General features: G+C 37.4%; 2 protein-coding genes across 3 annotated transcripts in view; one reads left to right on the top strand and one right to left on the bottom strand.

The window, feature by feature from the left end:
• Nucleotides 1-9,199, bottom strand: part of stk26 (serine/threonine protein kinase 26) — a 28,493-nt gene extending 19,294 nt beyond the window's left edge. For both annotated transcript variants that reach the window (XM_067523687.1, XM_067523688.1), the window contains exon 1: nt 8,921-9,199. In XM_067523687.1, the coding sequence (XP_067379788.1) occupies nt 8,921-8,941 (21 nt within the window). In that variant the 5' untranslated portion in view covers nt 8,942-9,199. The remainder of the gene's footprint in view (nt 1-8,920) is intronic.
• A 380-nt stretch (nt 9,200-9,579) lies between these two features.
• zgc:77880 (zf-DHHC domain-containing protein) lies at nt 9,580-15,923 on the top strand. The gene is made up of 9 exons (XM_067524989.1): nt 9,580-9,722; nt 10,473-10,561; nt 10,702-10,775; nt 11,652-11,764; nt 11,889-11,950; nt 12,439-12,559; nt 13,492-13,564; nt 13,791-13,968; nt 14,107-15,923. The coding sequence occupies exons 1-9, from the start codon at nt 9,598-9,600 to the stop codon at nt 14,196-14,198; spliced, it is 927 nt and encodes a 308-aa protein (XP_067381090.1). The 5' UTR covers nt 9,580-9,597; the 3' UTR covers nt 14,199-15,923.
• The last annotated feature ends 7,335 nt before the right edge of the window (nt 15,924-23,258 follow it).

Genomic DNA, 23,258 nt, shown 5'->3' with positions numbered 1-23,258 from the left:
GTTACTTTTCCAGGAAGTACAAAATTAATAAATACCTATAGATGAGACTACAAGGAGAAAGAGAAGCTTGTTGAAAAAACAAACAAACAAACAAACAAAACAAAAAAACAGCCAACAGGACCACTAGCTAAAACCAGAAACTGTGGACAAAAAGAGTAAAATCCTTTCTGTCAGCAAAACAAAGCAACCATGCTCTGTTTGTGCTGAAATGTGGTGAATATTTTCTTCACTAAATAATTGTTTACTATCCTTTCTGAACAATCCAAAATGATTTTTGCTGTAACAGGAAGACTAATTAATAAAGTCTTATGATAAAGGATGTTTTATGTTATTTATATGTTATCCACATTTCTGTTCTGTTGTGTTTTATATTTATAAACTAGTTATTGCACAGGTTCCAATTAAAAAGGATTACTTGCTTTAAAATTAAACTTATGCTGATGTGTGTGTGGGCAGTTTCCAGGTATGAATGTGTTAAACTGTGTGAATGTGATCAAGGCATTCCTGCAAAAAAGAGGAGATCTCACCATAAAACTAAACAAGATGAAATGAAGGTACAAACACACACACACACACACACACACACACACACACAAAACCTAATATACAACATTGTTCTGAGTACTGAGAGGCAGGATATATCAGACAGCTTGAAATAATTTTCTGTTATCCTAAATGTATGCCGCTGTAGTCAATATAGCAGATACTTCTGTAGCTTGGCAGCCGAATTATCTAAATGTAAACAAAAAAGCAAACACATTTTTAATATATTTTTTGTTTGACATAATGACTTATGAGCTGTAGAATCTTGGACAACAAACAACATGTGAGACAAGGCTGGAACGCATCTTAAATATGACCTCAGAAAATAAAAATAAAAAACATTAAAAAGAGGAACTTGTATGACTGATCTAACCACATCTGCGCTTTGCTGCATTCTGGCAACTAAAACCCAAAGCTGTGTGCTAATATTTCTTATAGACCAATATTTCACATATTGTCCCTCAAATTAGCTCACATTCCATTTAAATGGAAAGAGATGATTGTGGATTAACAGTAAAAAGAAACATAAGTGACAGTGCAACTTAGGTGGTGATAACAGAAACCAGAGTGATAAGAGGCAGGTTCAGGTCCGAGCCTCATTTAAGGAAAGAGCAGTGAGAGGCTGCGCAGGGGTTTTTTAGGATCACTGAGCTCTAGCCTGGTCGGTCGAACATGCAAACATTTAGCTGTCCAGGAAAACTTGGACAAGCCTATGGAAACTATGTGTGATTTAGTGTGTGTGTGGGGGGAGGGATTTGGGGGTCCATCTTTTCACTAATGGGTGGCATCCAAACATTCATAAAAAAGCAAATTACAGCAGGGGTTCAGAGATTTTCTTAAGTTTTAGGAGAGGAATGAATTGGAAAAGAAAAAAAGAAAAAAACTTCTGTTTTAGAGGTCAAAGGTGAGAGCTGCTGGAGGAGGAAGTACAAACAGAATCTTAAAAAAAATGCCCTTTTTAAGAGCATCATGTGAAAATCACTCTGTAACATTTCCTGTTTCCTATTAAGTCAAAAACATGTCTACTGAATCATCCTACATGTCATAAGCATCATGAGATTTTATGGGTTGTTGTGATATGAGTAGCCTCTCTAAACCTCAATAAGTTGCTTTATAACTTGAAAATTCTGCAATTTCTGATACTTTAATGTAATGTTTCAATTGGCATGCAACTTATTTTTAACAAAAAGCAAATTTTTACATAACCAATACTTAGCAGCTATGCATTGAGGCCACCACAGCCAAACTTTATTTTATTTTTCTACAAAAGCATGAGGCAAATATCTGTTTTCTCTCATTAGGTTCTCATATTCTTTATCTTAAATACTGCAAACTAACCCTTTGTACCAAAATGTTTTCTTATTCAGCTTGCCCTAACTTTAATCAAAACCCAACTTTTTACTTTGTCAGTATCTTTATTTGATTCACGAGTGAAACCCTGGACTGCACTGACTTGCAGCTCTGCCTGATTTTAAACATTGTTCATCGGTCTGGCATGATAGCCCAGTGTGACACATCACTAAAACTATGTTCAAAACTACTTGTTACCTCTGTACAAGTTCTGGTCTAGGTAAATTGGAATGTAAAGCATCCAAATAAAGCAACAGAGAAGAGTAAAAATATTCCGCTGAATTCACACCACAGGAAAAAAACAAACCAAAAAAAGACTTGTCCACCCTAATCTAACCTTCCAAACAGTTGGATGGTGGTTGCTCATAGTTTCTTAGCTAGAAATACACATACAAGTGTGGTGTGTCTTTTTAGTTTTGGTCTGACAGAGACTGATTATGTCATAATAGCATGCCTGGCTGTGAGAATTGGAGACTGTAATAAAAATTAAAGAGTGCAAAAGAGGAAGACACTCCCTGTTGTTTGATCCCTGTTGTTGCCCATCTCTGTGGACACGCCTTCAGATGGCTTCCCCACAGTGTCTGCCACGTTCGAGGCATCCTACTGTATGCTTGTACTGTACTCAGGGTGATATCTTGCGCCAAGGTTCAACACAAAGTGTGGGAAAGTTATGATGAGTCTAAAGAATTGATCCCTTGTAAGAGTTAACGTTTGCCAAGAAGACAGGAAGTCCTGTCTTTTCTGTTTAACTTCATAGAGAGGAGTTAGAGCTTATCCAAAAACCCTAAAGTGTGTAGGGATTCAGCATCTTGCTTAAAATAAATAAAAATAAAATCTATGTAAAATGTATTGAAGATGTCATTTTTTATGCCAACACTTATATGAATCTTTTCTTTTATTTAGCTTAGTTAATATCCAATATCCCTTAACACTGATGCAACCAAAGAGATATCGAAGCCTAAAAACTAAAAAGGATAAAAGTTAATGTTGCAGTTCTCTATTATTGACAATGAGTGTTTCTAACATAATGTAATGTAAGGTATTGGGTGGTTCAGAAGATGGTGGCAGCAACATTAAACTACTCCACCATTGTGCTGCTTAAGATTTATTAATAATGCAAAAATGCATTATCTCTGCACATTGATTCTTATACCAGTGCAAAAACCGTTTGTGACCATAAGAAATGATTTGTTTGATATTTAGTTCCAACAACTTCAACAAAATTATATTTGTTCTCCAGTTAGAACTAACAATGATTTGCCAACTGTCAATAAAAATGTTTTTTTTATATACCTGATCATTCAGAATAATTCTATGGGTTTACAATAAATGACCAGCCCATTTTTGATCAGTTAAAACAATAAAACTCTAATAAAACTGCATCATATCAGCTAACTCACATCAGCCTTTATCAAAGGACAACGCCTAATATCATCAATTAGCACTCATCATTTGTAAAGATAAAGTATTATGGTTTCTGCTTCTCTCACCTAAGAAACCACAGTGACTATGAAAGAACAGCTTTTTTCCTTGTGTGGTGCTGAAATGTAAGAAATAAATTTGTATTTATGATGAACAAAGTTGCAAAGCAACTCAAAAATGTCAAACAAGACAGATGGAAAATCATTCAATAGAAGTATCAATTTCTGTTATCAAGACCAGCATAGTTCCCAGGTTTTTCTTGACACTCCACCAATGTGATACACTACGGTTGGATTATCACAATCACACTGCTCTTTTAATTAGACGGAACCCGATGAACATCTTCTAGTCAAAATCAATTTAATTACTAGAGAATTTACCATTATTTTACTGTATTGGACTTCACTGTATGGCTGCACTTAACAATTATTATTTTTTATTAGATTAATCTATGGTTTATTTTCCTGCCCTTTATTATTCACTGGGTCCCATGCCGGACAAAGACCTAATCACCTGAAGTATTTTACAATTGCACCAGTCTATCCCAAAGAAAACCCGACAAACTATACCTTGTTAGAAATTCCAATTATATAAACCAATTTAAGATTGAAGGACCACAGCAACAACAGTTTCTCAAAATATAATGAGAGTTCATACTTAGCAAGACGGTAAATGTTATTGAATGATCAAGTACTTTACACCAATCTCCAAACAAATCCAAAGAATAAAATGATAGCAGGCTTTTAGTCTAAAAACCATGTTATCAAAGGGAAAAAGCCTTAAAACAGTCATTCATCACTAAAAATGCTTACCTTTCTTTGTTTCCCCATTTATTTTGGCTGCATATGAAAAGTAAACTCTACTAGGACCCCCATTTTAAAACCGGCCAGCATTCTGGATGAAAACAAGCCCACATCTAAGCATATACAACAAGGATTCGTCCTTCAGCCTGTAAACCAATCAATGCCCCTGTCGGTAACACACAACTTAACTTGGTGGTTAAACACTTTGCGGCTGTTATAGCCAATAATGGTGTGGATTCCCTGTGATAATGCAACGCGTATACGGGGAAGCACACTCACCGTGCACACTGCACAACATTCCAGATTCCAGATACAGCCATCTTTCTTCCTATTTAGGCAACGTGGAAACACTTTACCTTAGTCGACGTATTTAGGTAATCAATAACGTTGACGTGACGCCCCACCCTTACTTCACTGTATAATGAAGAACATTGTTTCTAGTCAGTTACCTGTTTGGCAGAATCTTAACTGAGAACATTTTAGATAATCAACTACTTGTACTACCGTTTACTTGTTCCAGCTTCTTGAATGAGAATAATTTATAGAGAAAAAAATATGGATAGTTTAATCATTCAGTAAAATTTTAATAAACTTAAGGTTTAGCTTTATTAAATGTTATTGAGCATACTAACTGATTTTTACATTTTCAACCTTTAATTTATCTTATCACTAGTGAAGGGGGTAGGTACCCTCTCTACAGAGTTGATATTAAAAAAAAACATGTCAAGAGGTAGTAAATTTTACAGTTTGACAATAAAGGTTTTGTTCGTAACCGACTGTATACGCATTAGAAATAAATGAGCCAGTGGAACACCTTAAAAGGAACACTGTGTAATGATGGCATAGTTTAAAAAAAAAAAAAAAAAAACATTTGGCTCTTTTTTCTGCATTAGGTAATTTTTCTTCCTAAAAGGATGTGGAAACCTGTAAACAGCCTCAGTGAGGAACCAACGGTCTACAAAATTAGGAGGGAAGTGTTGGGATTTCACAACAGCATGGTGCCAAGTAAGAGGGCCAAAGTACATGTGTAACTATGATGTCCAAGATGTCACTACAGAGGCTTTTATATTCCTCTCTGAACTTTTCTGTTGCTCTTTTATGGAACTATTAAGTTTGGTCAAATTTCTTCAAGGCAAAGACTGCATTGTAACAGCACAAGTAGCCTATACTTCATTTTTGGGTGAAAATAATAAGAAAAGACAATCAAAACTTTGCAGAGCCGAAAATGGTACCGAAAAATAGCCCAATTTTCTGGAACAACAATACAAATATCTGGTGGCCCTGAGGTGCTAAACAACAATTCAGACAACACTACATTTCAAGGAACAACCTTTCCGGAAACAGGCAAACATTTCAAGGCCACCATACAAAAGCCAAATGCGTTTGGCTTAATGCCACAAAATTAACCTATTAACCAAATAACCTAACATGCATGTCTTTGGACTGTGGGAGGAAACCAGAGTACATGAAGGAAACCCACACAAGCAGGAGAACATGCAAACTCTATATGGAAAGGCTGAAGGTGGTTTCAAACCTGGGACCATCTAGCTGTGAGGCAGCAGCACTAAAATCTCTACCACTGTGTTGCAATTAATCACACTAATCGGTAATAAAATCATCAGTAGTGGAGTCCAGGAAAATATATATGTGTCAATATCACGAATGTTTCCCCATTACTAAAACACATCACATTATGTATCATCAGTCTTCTTGGCAGGTACAAAGGAAATTTCTGTAAGCCTGTATGATGTCACAGAGCCTGCTGTATGTTAGGTGTGTGTTGCCTCTGACACTACTTCCACCCCGCCTACTTGGGGTAAACAAAGCACACAGAGCAACTGAGCTGACAGCCAGGTAGCTAGTCCCACAGGTAGACACACCTGAGAGCTGGCCAAACAACAACTGGCTTATAGGTCACCTAACACACCTTGTTAAGAGTCAGTCTGTCTCCAGACTTTCCTCGAATAAAACCATAAGAGGAATAATTGTTTTATTTAATATAATAATTTATAATAATTCAATAATTGATTTAATTTTTATTTTTATTTTTTTCTCCCCTTTTCCAATTCTTTGCTCTCCTACAACTTAATTTTTTGTGTCTTATTCTTCTTTCTTGTTGTTACCTATGTAACTTACATATAGAACAATTCCCTTCCAGTTGCTTGTCTGTGGAGTTACCTAGTACTAAATAAAACAATGTCCGAATTGGAGACTGCCCCCAACACTTCTTAAACTACAAAGACACGCTGTCTGACTCATGTTCTACAACTAATTTTTTTCCATTAATTAGAACTTGTTTAGCTTCTGTAGCCTGCCTCACCCAGTGACAGCATGGACAGCCTCCAGCAACCCCCACGACCCTGAACAAGATAATTAGTTAAGATGATAGATGGATCGATGATGGCTGACAGAGTCTGTGATTTAAAAAAAAATTAAGAAAGGCTTATAAACAATTTTTACATTTTCAACCTTTATTAAATTAAAGATGCAGCCCTGAGTTGCTTTAAAAATGTAAACAACTTTAACAAGCTTAATTTTATTATGAGAGGCCTTAAATTTTAAGATGATGTATAACATCTGAACTCATAATGGCTCCAAGTGTTCAGCGTTATGTATTTGAATAAGTTCATTAATCTTGATTGTGTCTAATGTTGTTCTGACTGACACTCAGGTCTATGTGGATTTATGTTTTAGGCAGCCATCCATGTATTATGTGTTATATTTATCACAAACCTCTATATACTACACTGAGAGATGATGCTGTTACAGCAGAGGCATGAGTAGCCTAGTAGAGTAATGTCAATTAAATCATCTAATGCCAAGCTTCTTGACAAAGGGGGTTCTAAGTCCCTTTCAGACATGTAACCAACATTGAGAGATAGTCCATGCAAGATGTGTTTTCACTTGTGAAGAAATACTCCGGGTAACTGGGAAAGGGGTGGTTTATGGGCGCTTCGAGCAGGTGGCAGAACATCTTTGTAAAAACAAAGATCTGGAAGTGACAGTGATTTGCCTTGCAATCTGGTCGTATACCACAGAATATCATGCTCTTCCTTGTTTTTTTTTTTATTATTTCCATGTCTCCCCTTACCGACAAACGTTCACAAATTTCGTTGTCCTTCCATTGCGACATTGTTGTTGTGTTCGTATGAATTAAGGAGTTCTTCACCTTCGGTTGTTTGTATTTGCCTGATTTTGCAGCACTCACATGAAATGGACATGATCAACACGCCCACTCACTCATGGTGAATCCTCTGGAGTATTAGCTCCTCTATTTAAAAATGAGCTCTGCCGGAGGTAATCCGAACTTTGCACAAGAGAGCTGGCTGGGTAAAGTCTGGGTAATGTCAGGGACAACAGACTTGGGTTTTTGCATTCACACATAGATACACCCCAGAAAAAGTCTGGAAAATGTCTGAATTCCAGTTCATGTCTGAAAGGGGCTTTAGTTTTCATCCAGTATCTGGGTTTACAAACCTGCATGATGCATCCTTACCATATGATACCTTGTTGCACTACACATCAAAAGGTAAAAAAAATAAAATAAAATCTGTAGTGTTCATAGATTATGGTGTAAATTGTAAAACCTATTTTAAGTACACAGAGCATGCGCGTCATGAAAAATCACTTGCTATAATTTTTACATTCAAGATCTGGTACAATCAAAATGACTATTTTATCAATTAGTGTGCCAAACTAAAAAAAGACTTTCAATATATTTTTACACCTAGTTGCCCCATGAGTGCCTGAAAAATGTTTTCTTGTCTTAATTGTCAACCGACTTTATCTTCAGGAGCACCTAAAGGCTTTCTGGTTTTGAGTTTGTCATGGCCTCTTCATTTGTCTGAAAATAGCTATTGTAAGATGATACAATTTTGAATGATCAAACATTTATATGAAATTTTGTGATTTGCACAGGGGTGTACTCAGCTTTACTGGCTGAAAGGCCAAAATGTCACTACTAACTCAGTATAGAGTATCACCATCATCTTGCAAGTCATTTTGTGGACATTATGGGGACATCTTAAGAGATATACCAAACATAAAGTTACTGTAAACTAAATTGTAAGCAACAACTTTAGAAATCAATCAGGAAATATACAAATACTTTAAGAAGTATAATCAACACCAATAAAAACCACTGTAATAATATTTTTTGGACATCTTATGCATTATGTGGCATGCACATTGTAATATCAATACTCATATTGGAGTATGAAAGAGCTATTCTAAGTCATGTTAGGAGATATAAACACCTTTAGCTCACTATCCACTACATTTGACGTACTTGATTCGCTGCCCAAATATTATAGATAAAATACAATAGGACTACAACCTCTCTCTCTCTCTCTCTCTCTGTCTCTCATACCCTGGCATACAGCTATGCTAGGAAACACCATACGCTCGCTATGAAGTCAATGTGGAGTAGAAACGTCACATTTTATGTCAGTAAATTCCAATTATTTGGATCCTATAAAATGAACACCATAAGGTAAATATAAACACAGTTTGAAGAGCCAGAGTATCAACAAAAAGTCACAAAAACTACACTGCAAGTAGTCGGACCCACAGTTATGATTCAAAAGTTCACCATAAACTCAACCCTTAAAAATCTCTTTATAACACAGTGACTTACAAAATGTATGGAGAGGCTCTATTTTCACATACACGTCAGGTAATAACTTTAAAACGTGAAGGTAACGACTTGTAGTTGCACAATACCCCGTTTGTTGCTGATAAACTCCTGTAGTTTGACTCGCAAAAGCCTGCAAATCTCGCACTGCCTCCACCTTTCCACTTACCTGCATACCAGGAACCTCCATGGTTACTTCGCACTATGAACGCCCTTTTCCTCCTCCAGTTTAATGTGCTTCTTCTTCTTTGGGTCTCGCTTTCCCACTTCGACTTTTACCCACAATGTGTTCCAAAAAAAAAAAAAAAACAAGTTCTAATTCGAAGTATAGTATATCCGACAGAGAGGCTGGCTTGTTCGTAGAAAGGACTAACAGTAGAAAAGATATGTGCTAACTACAGACAGAGAGACACGTCCTGAGAGTCACCAGCAACAACAAAAAAAAAAGTGTTGAGCAAACGCGGAGGATGACGAGCAGGTTACTGCCTACTTCAAGGGAGGAGCGAAGCGTCATTTCGATACATGGCGCTGTCTACTGCCACCCAGTGTTTGTATAGTATCAGCGTCTCTGTCTATTTATCCTGCACATTGACAGGTAAACACAAAGAAAGATACGGCCTCTTTAATTTGTAAAAAATCTAACCCAATTGATACATTCATGTTCAAATAATTGTGCTATAAAAATGCATTTTCAATGTCCTAAAACCCTACAACCAAATATGTAAGTTTTAGTGTGGACTCGCCCTTTATAATTGGTTCATTTATTTCCAACGGTCCCGGAAAGTAGCATCGGGTTTCGACATGACATATTACGGAAGCCGGTCAGGGGGCGGAGCCCAGCAGAAGATGGCGTTTCTACGCTGTAGGCGAGACCCCTGCGGCGTAATCTGTCTGATTTTAACTTATTTCAGCGTGTTTTACGCGGACTACGTGGTTATACAGTATGTTCTCATCCCAGCCTACGCTGGCAGGTCAGTACTATGCGTTTCTATGTCATTTAAACGGCTAAACAAACGAAATGGCGCCTGCTTTCCTGCCCTGTCTCCATTCATTTGACAACACACAGGTCTGAAGACAACCAGTCTTGTTTGTCTAAGCCTGACGTAAATGTAACTATAAATTGTGTATGTGTTTGTAATCATTGACAGAAAGTAGCACGCGGCTTTTTGTTTTTGTTTACCAGCCGTGACGGTCGTATCGTATCCAAAACAGTGCGGCTCAGCGGCCAGTCAGCTCTGTGATAGATAGCGTTCTTAGTACTTCCCCAAAGGCAAAGATCGCGTTCAGATTTCTTGTAATTTATTGTTCCATACCATATGAATCTGGACTAGACTTGAACATTGATTCGGAACTATTTAAAATACATTGTTTGAGTACTTTTACTAAATTTTATGGCATGCACTTTTGTAATTCACCTTAAGTAATGATTTTAAACTGTACTGCAAATATTTGTTTTTGTACCCTACCACCTCTGGACCTAATAATTTAAAATGTTCATATATATTGGGCCGTTGGAAAATACAAGATATATAAGATGTCACCATGGAATCTTAAAAATTAGATTGCCATTAAAAAAAAAATTGGCATGAAAAATGATGAATCAAGAAATCACTAATGAAGAAAGCATTGTTTAGGCCATAGAGTACATACGGTAGAATGTGTAATAAACATGCTCGGTTTTTTTTGTGTGTCTTAAGTCTCTTTTTCTAACTCTCTCACAGTATATGGTGTACTCTCCATGGATCAGTTTTTAACCTGATTCTGCTTCTGCTGCTGGCCTGCCATGCTAAAGCTGTCTTCTCAGATCCTGGTCAGTAAACTAGTTTGTTTTTACTATTTAGCCTAATAGGTCATGGAGTCGGCAAAGGGTTTAATGACGAAAAAACTAAAATTTTGATTGGATTTAGTTTAACTATTATATTTAATGTGTTTGTATGTGTTCTTGCCCAGGCATGGTGCCTCTTCCCGAAACAGCCATAGACTTCTCAGACCTTCGATCACAGTCGTCTCGTATGAGTGAGCGGGTGAGTCAGATCGTTTTCTGTTGCTCAGTCTAAAACCTTTTTCTTGTTAATTGCCCATTGTTCAGTCTGATTTTTCTACATTGGGAGAACACAAGCTTCTATTTTGCTGTCATGAAATCAACCATGCTGGGAGGTTAAAAAAAAGAGCTAAATGATGATAATAACAGAGGGATTGTCAGGGAGATTGTGGCAACTCTCTGATTATAACTATATTATTAACAACTATGTATTTATCACAGGGTTTCTCTGTATTTACTTCTTAACAACTGTACTTATATCTGCTTTAGAGCTCCTTAATGTGCACCCATTAGCTTAATGACAGGTGCTTGGAAAGTGTTGTCTCAATGACGACACGCACTTATATTTGACAGATATTTTAAAATGGGGCAAAGTTTATATTTATTTAGTTAGTTAGTTAGTTAGTTAGTTATTTATATACATACATACATACATACATACATACATAGTTAAATGTGAAAATCCAAACAACACAAGCCGGAAATCAAAACAACAACCCTGGGATTCGTGGATGAATGCTTTACCTCCTGAGCCAGAGACTCATCCCAACAGCTTAAATTTGTTCTCTATAATCACAATTTAATCATTTACAACATCCGAAATCCAAACAAGCCATGATTGATTAGGTATATTTGCGATTTCTCCCCTTTTTAGTTTTAGTTGTCACGGTATGCTGCTTCAAAATTAAAAGCCAGACAGAAATGTTACAAAGTAAAAGAGCAGGTTTATTTTTCTTTACAGTACGATGTTCCACTCAGTCTCTGTGACATTCAAACAATCAGATGTTTGTTTATTTATTTGCAATTGAATAGTCATCAGGTTGTATTCAATTTTTACCTGTTGGCCTGCTGTTTTCAGGGCTGTGAAGGTTGGACGGTGTGCAGTCGCTGTGAAACCTATAGACCTCCCAGAGCACATCATTGCCGCGTATGTCAGAGGTGTATACGCCGCATGGACCATCACTGTCCCTGGTGAGGAAAAAGCCAGGCAGCTTTTGTGTTGTTTTTCCCCTGTGTCATCATTTCTCAGACTTGCCTCTTCCCCTTTATTCTGTTAGTCAACTTCCTATTTTAGATTTTCTTATATGTGTTACAGGATCAACAACTGTGTTGGGGAGCTGAACCAGAAGTATTTCATCCAGTTTCTCTTCTACACAGGTGAATACATGCAGAAAACATCATATTTAATACACTAATACACCCTCAGTGTAGGAAGGGGCGTTACTGCAGATCTTTCATTCCCACCGCTGAGACCGTACAATTCAACAGTTCAGCTGAATATCTCTGGTCATTCTCGATCACTGTAAATTCTCTTGGCTGTGTGGTTGTTTGTTTCGGTTATAAATGGATATGGATATACACTGTATATTCCACTTTTATAAAATGCCTTTTGAACCCTACACTATCCCTGTGAGATGCTTAACAAGTGAATTTTCCCGTTGAGAGATCAATAAAGTTTGATCTTATCTTTTCTTAGTGCTGGAAAGAGCAAACACCAGAATCCAATCTTGAATTGTATTGCAGTCCTCCCTTTACAAGCTACTTTAGAAGTGAGTTTTGTTACCACAAGTAGAACTAGAGCTAATACTGTTGATGTTGATGAGGGATGTGGATATTGTTATTTTTGAATGTGTGTGTGTGTACAGGCATGGCCAGCCTTTACTCCATGGTGTTGGTGGTGTCGGCCTGGGTGTGGAGGATAAGGAGTGAGAGAGAAGGTGATGCAGAGAAAGAAGGAGAGGAGGTGCCCAGCAAACACCTGATAGTGTGAGTGATGCAGTACCGCACAAAGGTGGAGAAAGAGATTATGAGTGCTGACACAATGTGGAAAGTGGGGTTTCATTTGCTTACTCACATGCAATTACTCTGGCAAAAATGTGATGCTTCATCCACCTCACAAATGGATGCATCATTCCTCTGGAGTTGGGTACATTTGCTTTAGTCTCCAACATTTTGCACTAGACCCACCATGAGGTCAACATTTTATTTATTATTCTAGTTTTTTTATTAAGTGACATCTGTATTTTATTTATTTATTTATTTTTGTCTTCGGGCCATAAGTTCAGGGTCATCACAGTGGATCATTGGTCCACATGTTAATTTGGCACAATTTAACGGGATGCCCTCCCGACGTAGTCGTAGGCAATTTTACCCAGCTTGGGACCGGCACTGAATGGCTGGAGATTGGTGATTTGGAGTTCATTCTTGCCCAGGGACGCTTCGATGTGTGGTCAGGAATACCTGGGCACTGACCTTGTTTTAATAAAACAACATCAAATGTTGCGTCCAACATTTCTTTTCAGTCTTAATAAAGTATTTCTGTTGGGGCAGACTGTTAACATATTTTATATTGTATAGCCTGAAGCTGTTATACTGGCCAGTACAAAAACAACAAACCCATAACAAAATGTTGACTTCAGTAAACTCTACAGTACATTTTTGTTTACTAAATGCAACAATGGCACTAGTGTCATAAAAGTATAACCAAAACATCTAGTGTCAACATCTCTGAATGTAAATCATATGTTTGCTTATATGCATCATACCACCATTAAAATTTACAATGAAGTGGTAATATTGTACAAACATTCAGGTAGATTTTTGTGTTGCTCTTTCTTAATTTCTCATTCAGTAAGTTAGCTATATAAATCATTTGTGTTATTTCTACTTTTTTTTTTTTATCTCCTCTCTTCCTTCAGTGCTCACTACATTATCCTCCTGGTGGAGTCGGTGTTATTTGGCGTGTTTGTCATGGTCATCTTCTATGATCAGGTATACATATATAGTTTTTAACTTTCTGCCCTTTGATATAAATACATGGATTTTGTACCTTTATTCCACAAGACTCCGGATTTATGAAAGCATGAAGCTGCTCAAGACTGTTAAATAAAGTGACTTTGCTTTGCTAATGAAAGGTCTTCTGACAGATCTCGAAACTCCGACAACGTCAGAAGTAAAAGGCCAAGGAAAAAAAGTTACAAAACTCTGTCTGTTTCAGTTGGTCTCCATAATCACAGATGAGACTCCCATAGAGCAGATGAGGAACAGGCTGATGATCAAGGACAGAGGCTCTGCATCTTCATCATCCTCATCTTCCTCCTTCTCACGGCAGCCTCACCAGCCCTCACACACCCGCAAGCCAAAGCTTGCTCTTTTGCGGGAGGTCTTTGGAAGAGGTGGGTTTGCGTTTGTCATCTGTACCTTTCACTCCGTAACTACAACTGTAAATGTTAGACTAATGTGTTTCTATAAAGATTTTGCTTATATATACAGATTAAAGTTATCAGTTGTATTATCTATTTTATTTTCTCTAGGTTCAGTCTTTTGCTGGCTTCTTCCTCTCCACTCCAGCCCTCCATCTGTCGGTGGCATCACATACTCCGCTTTGCCTGACTACGACGTCTGACCTTTTGTCGAGCAAGAGGTGATGAGGAAAGGATGGCGAGGAAGGTTGTATGCATGTGTTTGTATGTGACAGTGAATTTTCTGCCTAACTACAATGTCTAATCTTTGGACTTGAGACATGAAGAGGAAGGAAGAGGAAGGCTGAGACTAGAATGAGATGACTGATGAGTGTGTCTGTGTGAATAAGATGAATGAATGAATGAATGAATAACTCATGTATTGAGTGTGTGTTACTTTATCCCCCAAGACCTCAGAAGCTCGGCTTCAGACCCCAGCCTCATAAAAATTTGTCTCCAATCTTGCCTATCATGAGGGAAGAGGACTGACATCCCTGTTTCCTCAGTTTGTTCAAATCTGTGGTTTAATGTTCTTTGATTGTTTTCACATGTGGAGGTTTTAACCCTGTGTGGACCCCGGGATTTGACGGCTCTATATTAAGGCTTAAAACTCACTACATATTCTCATTTCTTCCCTTTGCAGTAACATTTAGATGCCTGTGAGGCATTAAAATCATGGGAAGCCAGAGATGCTAATAATGGAGAATACCCAATATGTATAATATTTCTCTGTACATGTGAGAATCAGGGACTATGTGCACAAAATTCCCTAAAGACTAATGAAGGTGGGAGAAACTTGCAAAACAGCAGGGAATTCACAGTGTTTATTTGCCATTGTAAGTCTGAGAGGAGGTAGGGGCAGCATTGATGACTCTTAGTCCATACAGCCAGGTCAGCATTTTGTAGAAATATAGTGGAAATAATAAGGATCCAGTCAGATCACCAACAAATTGTTCCTTGTTTTTCACAGCTTTGTGAAAAGAAAAATCTTAGCTAAAACCATTTAGTGCCACTCCAGGGCATTTGTAGTGGTAACACAAAATGAGTTGTTATTCAAAGGACTGTGTTTAAGCTGAGCAACACTGACCCACATATCAAACTCCAGCACAGTCTTTACTTTAGAGATTTTTGGGGACTTGACTTATTGGTCAAGGTCAGGGCCAGTAGGTCATCTTCCTTAGAGAAAACTGATCAAAACTGGTCTTGTGGTTATGGAATTGTGAAGGCTACCTTTGCTCTAAAATGAGTTTGTTACTGAATTATGTTTAGATTTTTTTAACAATGCAATTCAGTTAAACTGTTTTCTCCAAGTGAAGCTTTAGATGATTACTTGGGATGCACTCATACAAAGGTTTAAGGCTGATATTTTATTTCATTTTCTGTATTAATGGAGCTTAGTAGGAAATCAAAATAGGTCAAGCTTTTGAGGGATATTTGATGATTCCTAATATTTTTTAATGTGTACTAATATTTATTAAATGGCCCAAATTATGTGGACACCTGAACACCCACTTGTGATAGTTGATGATAGTTGAACATCTCATCTTATAACCATTAATCCGCTGCTAAAACTGTCAACACTCTTGTGGGTGTCTTTCTGCCAGATCTCTAAAACTGGCTGCAAGGGGCAACAGCATTGTGAAGCCCAGCACTGATGCTAGGAGATGAAATCTGGCTCACGGTCCATGTCAGGGCTCTTTGCGGACTAGTCAAGTACTTTCACATATTTTCACAACAAAATAGGGAAAACCATTTGTTTTTGGAGCTGGCTTTTATACACATGGACATTATTATGCCAAAGGCAAAAAAAAAACAGCCCCAACTCAAAACTCTACATTCTTTTGGACACCTAATGTATTAGTGCTTCTAACGTGTCTCTGTTACTGCTAGTTGGGTTAAGGTTCAGCATTTTGATAGAAACACCTAAAACACCTAAAGGTCAATGTATAATCTATAATTTATCAACATAAATTACATTTAAAAGGAGCTTCATCCCAGTGTGTTTTAATGTATGTGTATTCTGAATTCTGTGCTGGAAATGGGCTGAACATGAGTTTCAGATACACAAAGAAAAATTATGACATGCTTCAGTGGATTATGTGCATTACCAGTTTAACCACGTATTAACTGTGTTATTAAGATGTTAGTCAAAACAAGAACGTGGGATCCTTTTAAAAAGCTGTTGTTGTTTTTTTTGTTCAGGTGACTTTAATCACATTAGATGATCTGCCTTTTTTTCATATACTAAAAATTCTATAATGCTAATTAACTTAAATATTTTTAGCAGCATAACATAAAGTAAATCATCCAGTTGTTCACTAATCTAGGTGACACCTTGGAGAGATGTTCACACTGGTTATGAGAGACATGTGGCCTTGTCAAATGTTTGTAATACTGCATGCACTTTCTAAACAACTTGGCTAATTTTACATTTTCAAAAATTGTGTTTCGTAGAGCAGGCTCTGCTGGTGCTGTGTTTTACAGCTTTTTGTTCTGTAATTACATAAAATGTGTATTATGTTGCTTGGTTTTAACTTTTTGGAATGAACAAAATTAAGATATGTATAGATTGGTGCTATTTTGGGGATATTGCGAATGGTGCTTACCCAACCTTTAGATGTTCAGTTGCCCATCTCACCTCCCAGCATTCATTAATGGTAAGAAAATAATTGTACTCCCTTCCAAATTTACCTAATATCCCTTGATTGAATTAATCAAATTTAGATTGAGAGGTGAATAAAAGGATAAAAGTGCTTTATAAGCAGACCGAGCAAATCTTTATTCTCGATGTTTCTCGTAAGCACTGGTGACAGCTCTCCAAACACTTTTTTTACAGGCAGTTACACTAAAGATTCTTATGCAGGTTTGTTTTTTTAGCTGGAAATAGGAAGGTTCATATTTTATACTAATGATGTGCAATTCACATGAAGGGAAAGTGACTTAGTACAATTATTGTTGTTTTCTACTGCAGCCTGGCTAAAACAAAAAGGTTTGAAATGTTTTTGTTTTTGTGAATATCTGCAAAAAACATGAGGTAAAGAAACAGTGTCATCTGATATTAAATCTGAGATTTTTTAAAAGTGAAGATTTGTGGTGGGGATATGAACTTGTCTTGCCTTTTTAGTGGTCATTCTACATGATTCTGATTCATAAATTAAACCAAGTGCACTTCAAATGTCAACATCTAAAAACATTTCAGACTCTAAAGGATTTTTGTCTAGGAATGTGTTAACTATCAGGGTACTGGCTCACTTGTTTGACTCTGTCGGAAAATGCAGTTAGCCTGTATTATTGTTGTTGTTCTTTTCTACCAATGTTGATTAATGGGGTGCATTGCTTTTACTTTTTATTATCATCCACATTGTGAACTTGCCTCTTTACCACTGGTTGTTTTACCTAAAATTCAACAAACCTGACGCCATTCGCTGTTTTTCTTGACAATGAGAATGAATGTGTCAACCAAAAAAAGAGGGCATGAGTTGTTTTTTACCCTCAGACTAACCAGCTTTCTCTCAAGGTTCATTGTCTGCCAAGATTAACACCTTCTTGCTAATGCTGACTACTTCTGATGAGATAATCCACTAATCTGGCATATTTGTCTGCAGCCAGGTCGCCTCTAGCTACAGTGGCATTTAATTGTCACAAATTAATTTATTGGTGTTTTAGAAAACTTTGTAGCCAATCAGAGCAGAGCTGATCCTATACAATCAACCAAAGAAGTAGAACAACTGTATTTAGCATACTCTTTAAATTCAAAATCAGTAATCCATAGTAGAAATTTTTTCAGAAAAGCTGAAGTGCATCAATATGTTTTAAATTTTTCAAAGAGGGGATGTAGTTATATTATCCACTGAGCTCAATAAAGACTAAATGAGCATAATCTTCATACTGTGCACTGCAGTGCACTTTGGCTCCTGAGAGACTTTGTGAGCTGGTTTAACATCAGGTTTGTTGTCTGGCTGGCTCAACAAGTTAGTTTCACAACCTGCAAACAAAACCAACAAAGAGTTTAATATAATTATTATATCATGGCTTCATGATGAAAATGTTTACAACTAATGTTTTATTTATTGATCCTATGTTGAAACCGTAACCTGTGTATTATTCCTATTGACATGCTGTTCTGGCTTGTTCAACTGGAAATAAAACGGATGTCTTTTAAAGTACTTTGGCTTATTTATTTCTTTTACAGTCATTCGTTTTATGATCATTTTAGATGTGTTTCACCTAATTGTTCTGGATTAATTTTTTCCACGGGTTAAATAAAATGCATAACATATGTCAACTGTGTCTGAAATGTAAAGGACGTAACAACAAAAATAGAGAAGACAGCAAGATTAAAATTGTATTTTTATTTTATTCATGTGATTGCAACAACCTTTGTTTTGTTACACATGGAAACTGTCCAATGCAAGGACAGAGATGTGTCCATAGGACTGACCTTGACAAAAGTAATTCAAACCCTTTTATGAACCCTCCTTTAAAAATCCTAACACATTTTATCCTAATGACGGAAAATGTCACCTTCAAATGTCCTATTAATATTTTCTTTCACTTTAAACTAGTCAACCTTTTAAAATTGAAAATCAAAAACTGAACGACACAAAATGTCCATAAGATCTATTAAGGGTTAAATACCTGGTGTTAGCACTTTGCTAGAAATTACAGCTTCAAGTTTGTCACAGCTGGCATCTCAGGTGCCAATATATTAGATGGTAAATGTTTTCATTAGATGTTTTGTTGGGTTTCAATCGTTTTTGCAAACTCCAAACAGACTATAGCTTCTATATAGCTAATGTTTTTTAAATTAAATTAATACGGAAAGCAGTGTGAGTGCTTTCTTAGGCGACTGTGTGTTTAAGTCAGATGATCTCCCCAAAAAACAAAATTGAAATAATGAAGTGCGATTTTAATATATCTACTCAACAAGAAACCAAGTAAAACATTCAAGCTGAAGGCTGATGTCTCCCACAGTGTGACTCAGGGACAGCCAGATTTAAAAAGTAAATTTCAGAAACACTTTTATCTAGGTGTTTTTTTGTTTGTTTTGTTTTTTTGTCCTTTCGGCTTATCCTGTGAGTTCAGGGTCGCCACAGCAGATCATTGTCAGTTAGTTGATTTGGGCAGTTTTACGCTGGATGCCCTTCCTGACGCAACCCTCCCCAATTTCTACCAGGCTTGGAGCAGCACTGCACAGCTGGGGATATAAATGGGCTGTTGGGGGTTGAGTGTCTCGCCCATAAACACTTCGACATACTGCCGGGACCGAGGATCAGAACCACTGACCCTGACGTCTGTGAATGACTGCCTTGCCAACTGAACTAGGTGTTTAATAGTAATAAATGACCAAATCCTTTAAAATACCAAGATAAAACATCCAATTCAATTCAATTCAATTCAATTCAATTCAACTTTATTTATATAGCGCCAATTCACAACAAAGTCATCTCAGGGCACTTTACAGAATAAAGTCAAGATTATAAAGATATATAAAGAGAACAATTCCCCCTGGAGCAAGCCATAGGCAACAGTGGAGAGGAAAAACTCCCTTTAACGGAAGAAACCTCCAGCAGAACCAGGCTCAGGGTGCACGGCCATCTGCCTCGACCGGTTGGGGTGAGTGGAAAGGGGAGAGAGAAAAGAACAGAGCAACAAAAAGCAACAACAAAACATCGGGCAGATTGGTAGGACCAGTAGCTTCACGCTGGAAGACACACAGCTTCAAAGCCGGGGGACTCCTGCCGAAAGGGACAGAGAGAAGGGGACAGAGGAGGACAAAGACAACTACGGGAGAGAACACACAGAGTTAATGACATACATTGGTGACAATTGCGGGATGAGAGGAGAGGAGAGATGGTCAAGAGGAGGAAAGGAGCTCAGTGCATTGGGGGGTGGGTCCCCCAGCAGTCTAAGCCTATGGCAGCATAACTATAACTAACTATATGCTTTATTAAAAAGGAAGGTTTTAAGCCTAGACTTAAAAGTAGAGAGGGTGTCTGCTTCCCGAATCTGAACTGGGAGCTGGTTCCACAAGAGAGGAGCTTGATAGCTAAAGGCTCTACCTCCCATTCTACTTTTGGAAATTCTGGGAACCACAAGTAGGCCTGCATTCTGAGAGCGAAGTGGTCTACTGGGATTATATGGTGCTATGAGGTCTTCTAAATATGATGGAGCCTGACCATTCAGAGCTTTATATGTAAGAAGCAGGGTTTTAAATTCTATTCTACTTTTAATTGGAAGCCAATGGAGAGAAGGTAGTGAAGGTGAAATATGATCTCTCTTGCTAGTTCCAGTCAGCACTCTTGCTGCAGCATTTTGGATTAATTGCAGGCTCTTTAGGGAGTTACTGGGGCATCCTGAAAGTAGGGAATTACAGTAGTCCAACCTAAAGGTAACAAATGCATGGACCAGTTTTTCGGCATCACTTTGAGACAGGATGCTCCTAATTTTGGCAATGTTCCGTAGGTGGAAGAAGGCTGTTCTAGAGATTTGTTTTATATGTGAGTTAAAGGACAGATCCTGATCAAACATAACTCCAAGGTTCCTTGCAGTAGTACTGGAGGCCAGGCTTATGCCATCTAGTGTAACAATATGGTTGGACATCATATCTCTGAGATTTTTGGGCCCAAATACTATGACTTCAGTTTTGTCTGAGTTTAAAAGTAAAAAATTGTGGGACATCCAGGCCTTTATGTCTTGTAGGCATGCTTGAAGCTTTATTAACTGATTATTTTCATCTGGTTCCATAGATAAATATAGCTGGGTATTGGAAATTTATGGAGTGTTTTCTAATAATGTTGCCTAAAGGAGACATATATAAAGTAAAAAGTCCTAACACAGAGCCTTGTGGAACTCCATAGCTAACCTTTGTGTGCATGGAGGATTCATCATTAACATGAACAAATTGAAATCTATCAGATAGACAAGATTTAAACCAACCTAATGCAGTTCCTGTAATTCCAATTTCATGTTCCAGTCTCTGTAATAAAATGTTATGATCAATGGTATCAAATGCAGCACTAAGATCTAACAGAACAAGTATAGAGATGAGTCCAGTATCTGAGGCCATGAGAAGATCGTTGGTGACTTTTACCAGTGCTGTTTCTGTACTATGATGAACTCTAAATCCTGACTGAAAGTCTTCATACAAATTATTCCTATGAAGGTGATCACATAATTGTTTTGCGACTACTTTTTCAATTATTTTAGAAATAAAGGGGAGATTAGATATTGGTCTGTAATTGGCTAAAACACCTGGATCAAGACAGGGTTTTTTAAGTAATGGTTTAATTACAGCTACCTTATAGGCCTGTGGTACATAGCCTGTTTCTAAAGATAGATTTATGATATCTAATATGAATGTATCTATTAAGGGTAAAGCTTCCTTGAGCAGCTTAGTTGGAATAGGGTCTAGCAGACAGGTTGTTGGTTTAGATGAGGTAATAATTGAAGTTAGCTCAGAGAGATCTATGGGTAAAAAGCAGTCTAACAGGGAGTGGGGCCTTATCGATGACTCTAGCACTGCTGTACATGAAGATCTATCTGTAATTTTTGGGGGGAGGATCTGGTGAATTCGTTCTCTAATAGCTACAATTTTATACATAAAGAAGGTCATGAAGTCATTGCTGCTCAAAGTAAAGGGAATAGTAGGCTCAACAGAACTATGGCTCTTAGTCAGCCTGGCTACAGTGCTGAACAGAAACCGGGGGTTGTTCTTGTTTTCTTCTATTAATGATGAATAATATGCTGTTCTGGCATCACTGAGAGCTTTTTGTACATTTTTAAACTATTTTTCCAGGCTAAATGAGATTCTTCTAACTTTCTGGAACGCCACTTCCTTTCTAACTTTCGTGTTTCCTGTTTTAAGTTGCGTGTTTGTGAACTATAACATGGAGATCGCCTCTGCTGGTTTACTGCCTTCTTTTTTAGAGGGGCAACACTATCGAGTATTGTACGTAGTGAGGCTGCAGAATTGTCAACAAGATAATCTACTTGTGCAGGAGTAACATTAAGGAGACTACTTTCCATTGTATTAACATATGGTAAAGCAAATGATGAAGAAATAATTTCTTTAAATTTGTTGACAGCTTTTTCACTTAAGCATCTGCTATAGTGGAATTTTTCCCTAACTGCTATATAGTGTGTTATTGGAAATTCAAATGTTATTAAAAAATGGTCAGACAGAAGAGAGTTGTGAGGAAATATGGTTAAATTATCCGCTTCAATTCCATACGTAAGGACAAGGTCTAACGTGTGACTAAAACAGTGAGTGGGTTTATTTACATTTTGGGAAAAACCAATTGAATCTAATAATGAATTAAACGCAGTGCTCAGGCAGTTACTGTCAGCATCTACATGAATGTTAAAGTCACCCACTATAATGACTTTATCTGTACTAAGCACTAAATCAGATAGAAAATCAGAAAATTCAATCAAAAACTCTGAATAAGGGACTGGAGGACGGTACACGATAACAAATAATAGTGGTTTTTGAGTTTTCCAGTTTGGGTGTGAAAGGCTAAGAGTAAGGCTTTCAAATGAGTTATAACTATGTTTAGGTCTAGGGTTTATTGATAAGCTACAATGGAAGATTGCTGCAACTCCTCCACCTCGGCCTGTGCTTCTAGGAACATGATAATCCATCCTTCCTTTATCTGTACACACTTATCCTTCTGGGAAATGTAGGAGGCTGGAGTCTATCCCAAACTCATTGGGCGACAGGAGGGTTACACCCTGTACAGGTCACCAGAGCCAACACAGACATACACAGACAGACAACCATTTACACTCATATTCAATTTAGATTCACCAACTGACCTAACATACATGTCTTAAGACTGTGGCTCCAAGACATGTAAACTCCACACAGAAAAGCCACAGACGGCAGGTAGGTTTGAACCAGGAACCTTTTAACCACTCCACCACCATGCTGCCCCAAGATAACACAGCAGGATTGAAAATAAATAACAAGTTAGAATTTACTCTTTATTTTCTATCTCTTTATAATTTTTTCTACTTCTTCTACTTCGTCCCCATGAGGCTGACAAACTGTTTACGAGGACTGTTTACTAGGCTTCTAGTAGGAGCCAGATTCTGAAGTCTCGTAGGTTTGCAAATTTCGCAAACTTTAATTTGTTTTAAATGGATAAATGAAATAAAGGATCACAAAATAAGTGAACAGAAATATTGTCCTTTTTGTTTGAACTCTGGCAGCTGCCTGATAA

Source organism: Channa argus, chromosome 12, assembly GCF_033026475.1.
Source record: "Channa argus isolate prfri chromosome 12, Channa argus male v1.0, whole genome shotgun sequence".
Classification (NCBI taxonomy): domain Eukaryota; kingdom Metazoa; phylum Chordata; class Actinopteri; order Anabantiformes; family Channidae; genus Channa; species Channa argus.
The sequence above is the reverse complement of the archived record's forward strand: the minus strand, read 5'-3'. Positions and strand labels throughout refer to the sequence as shown.

Bases quoted from the DNA above. Each gene is read 5' to 3' on its own strand.
- zgc:77880 (XM_067524989.1), top strand. From the start codon at position 9,598: ATGGCGTTTCTACGCTGTAGGCGAGACCCCTGCGGCGTAATCTGTCTG. The intron at 11,765-11,888 runs GTGAGGAAAAAG...TATGTGTTACAG, and splicing joins ATGGACCATCACTGTCCCTG to GATCAACAACTGTGTTGGGG. The intron at 11,951-12,438 runs GTGAATACATGC...GTGTGTGTACAG, and splicing joins CCAGTTTCTCTTCTACACAG to GCATGGCCAGCCTTTACTCC.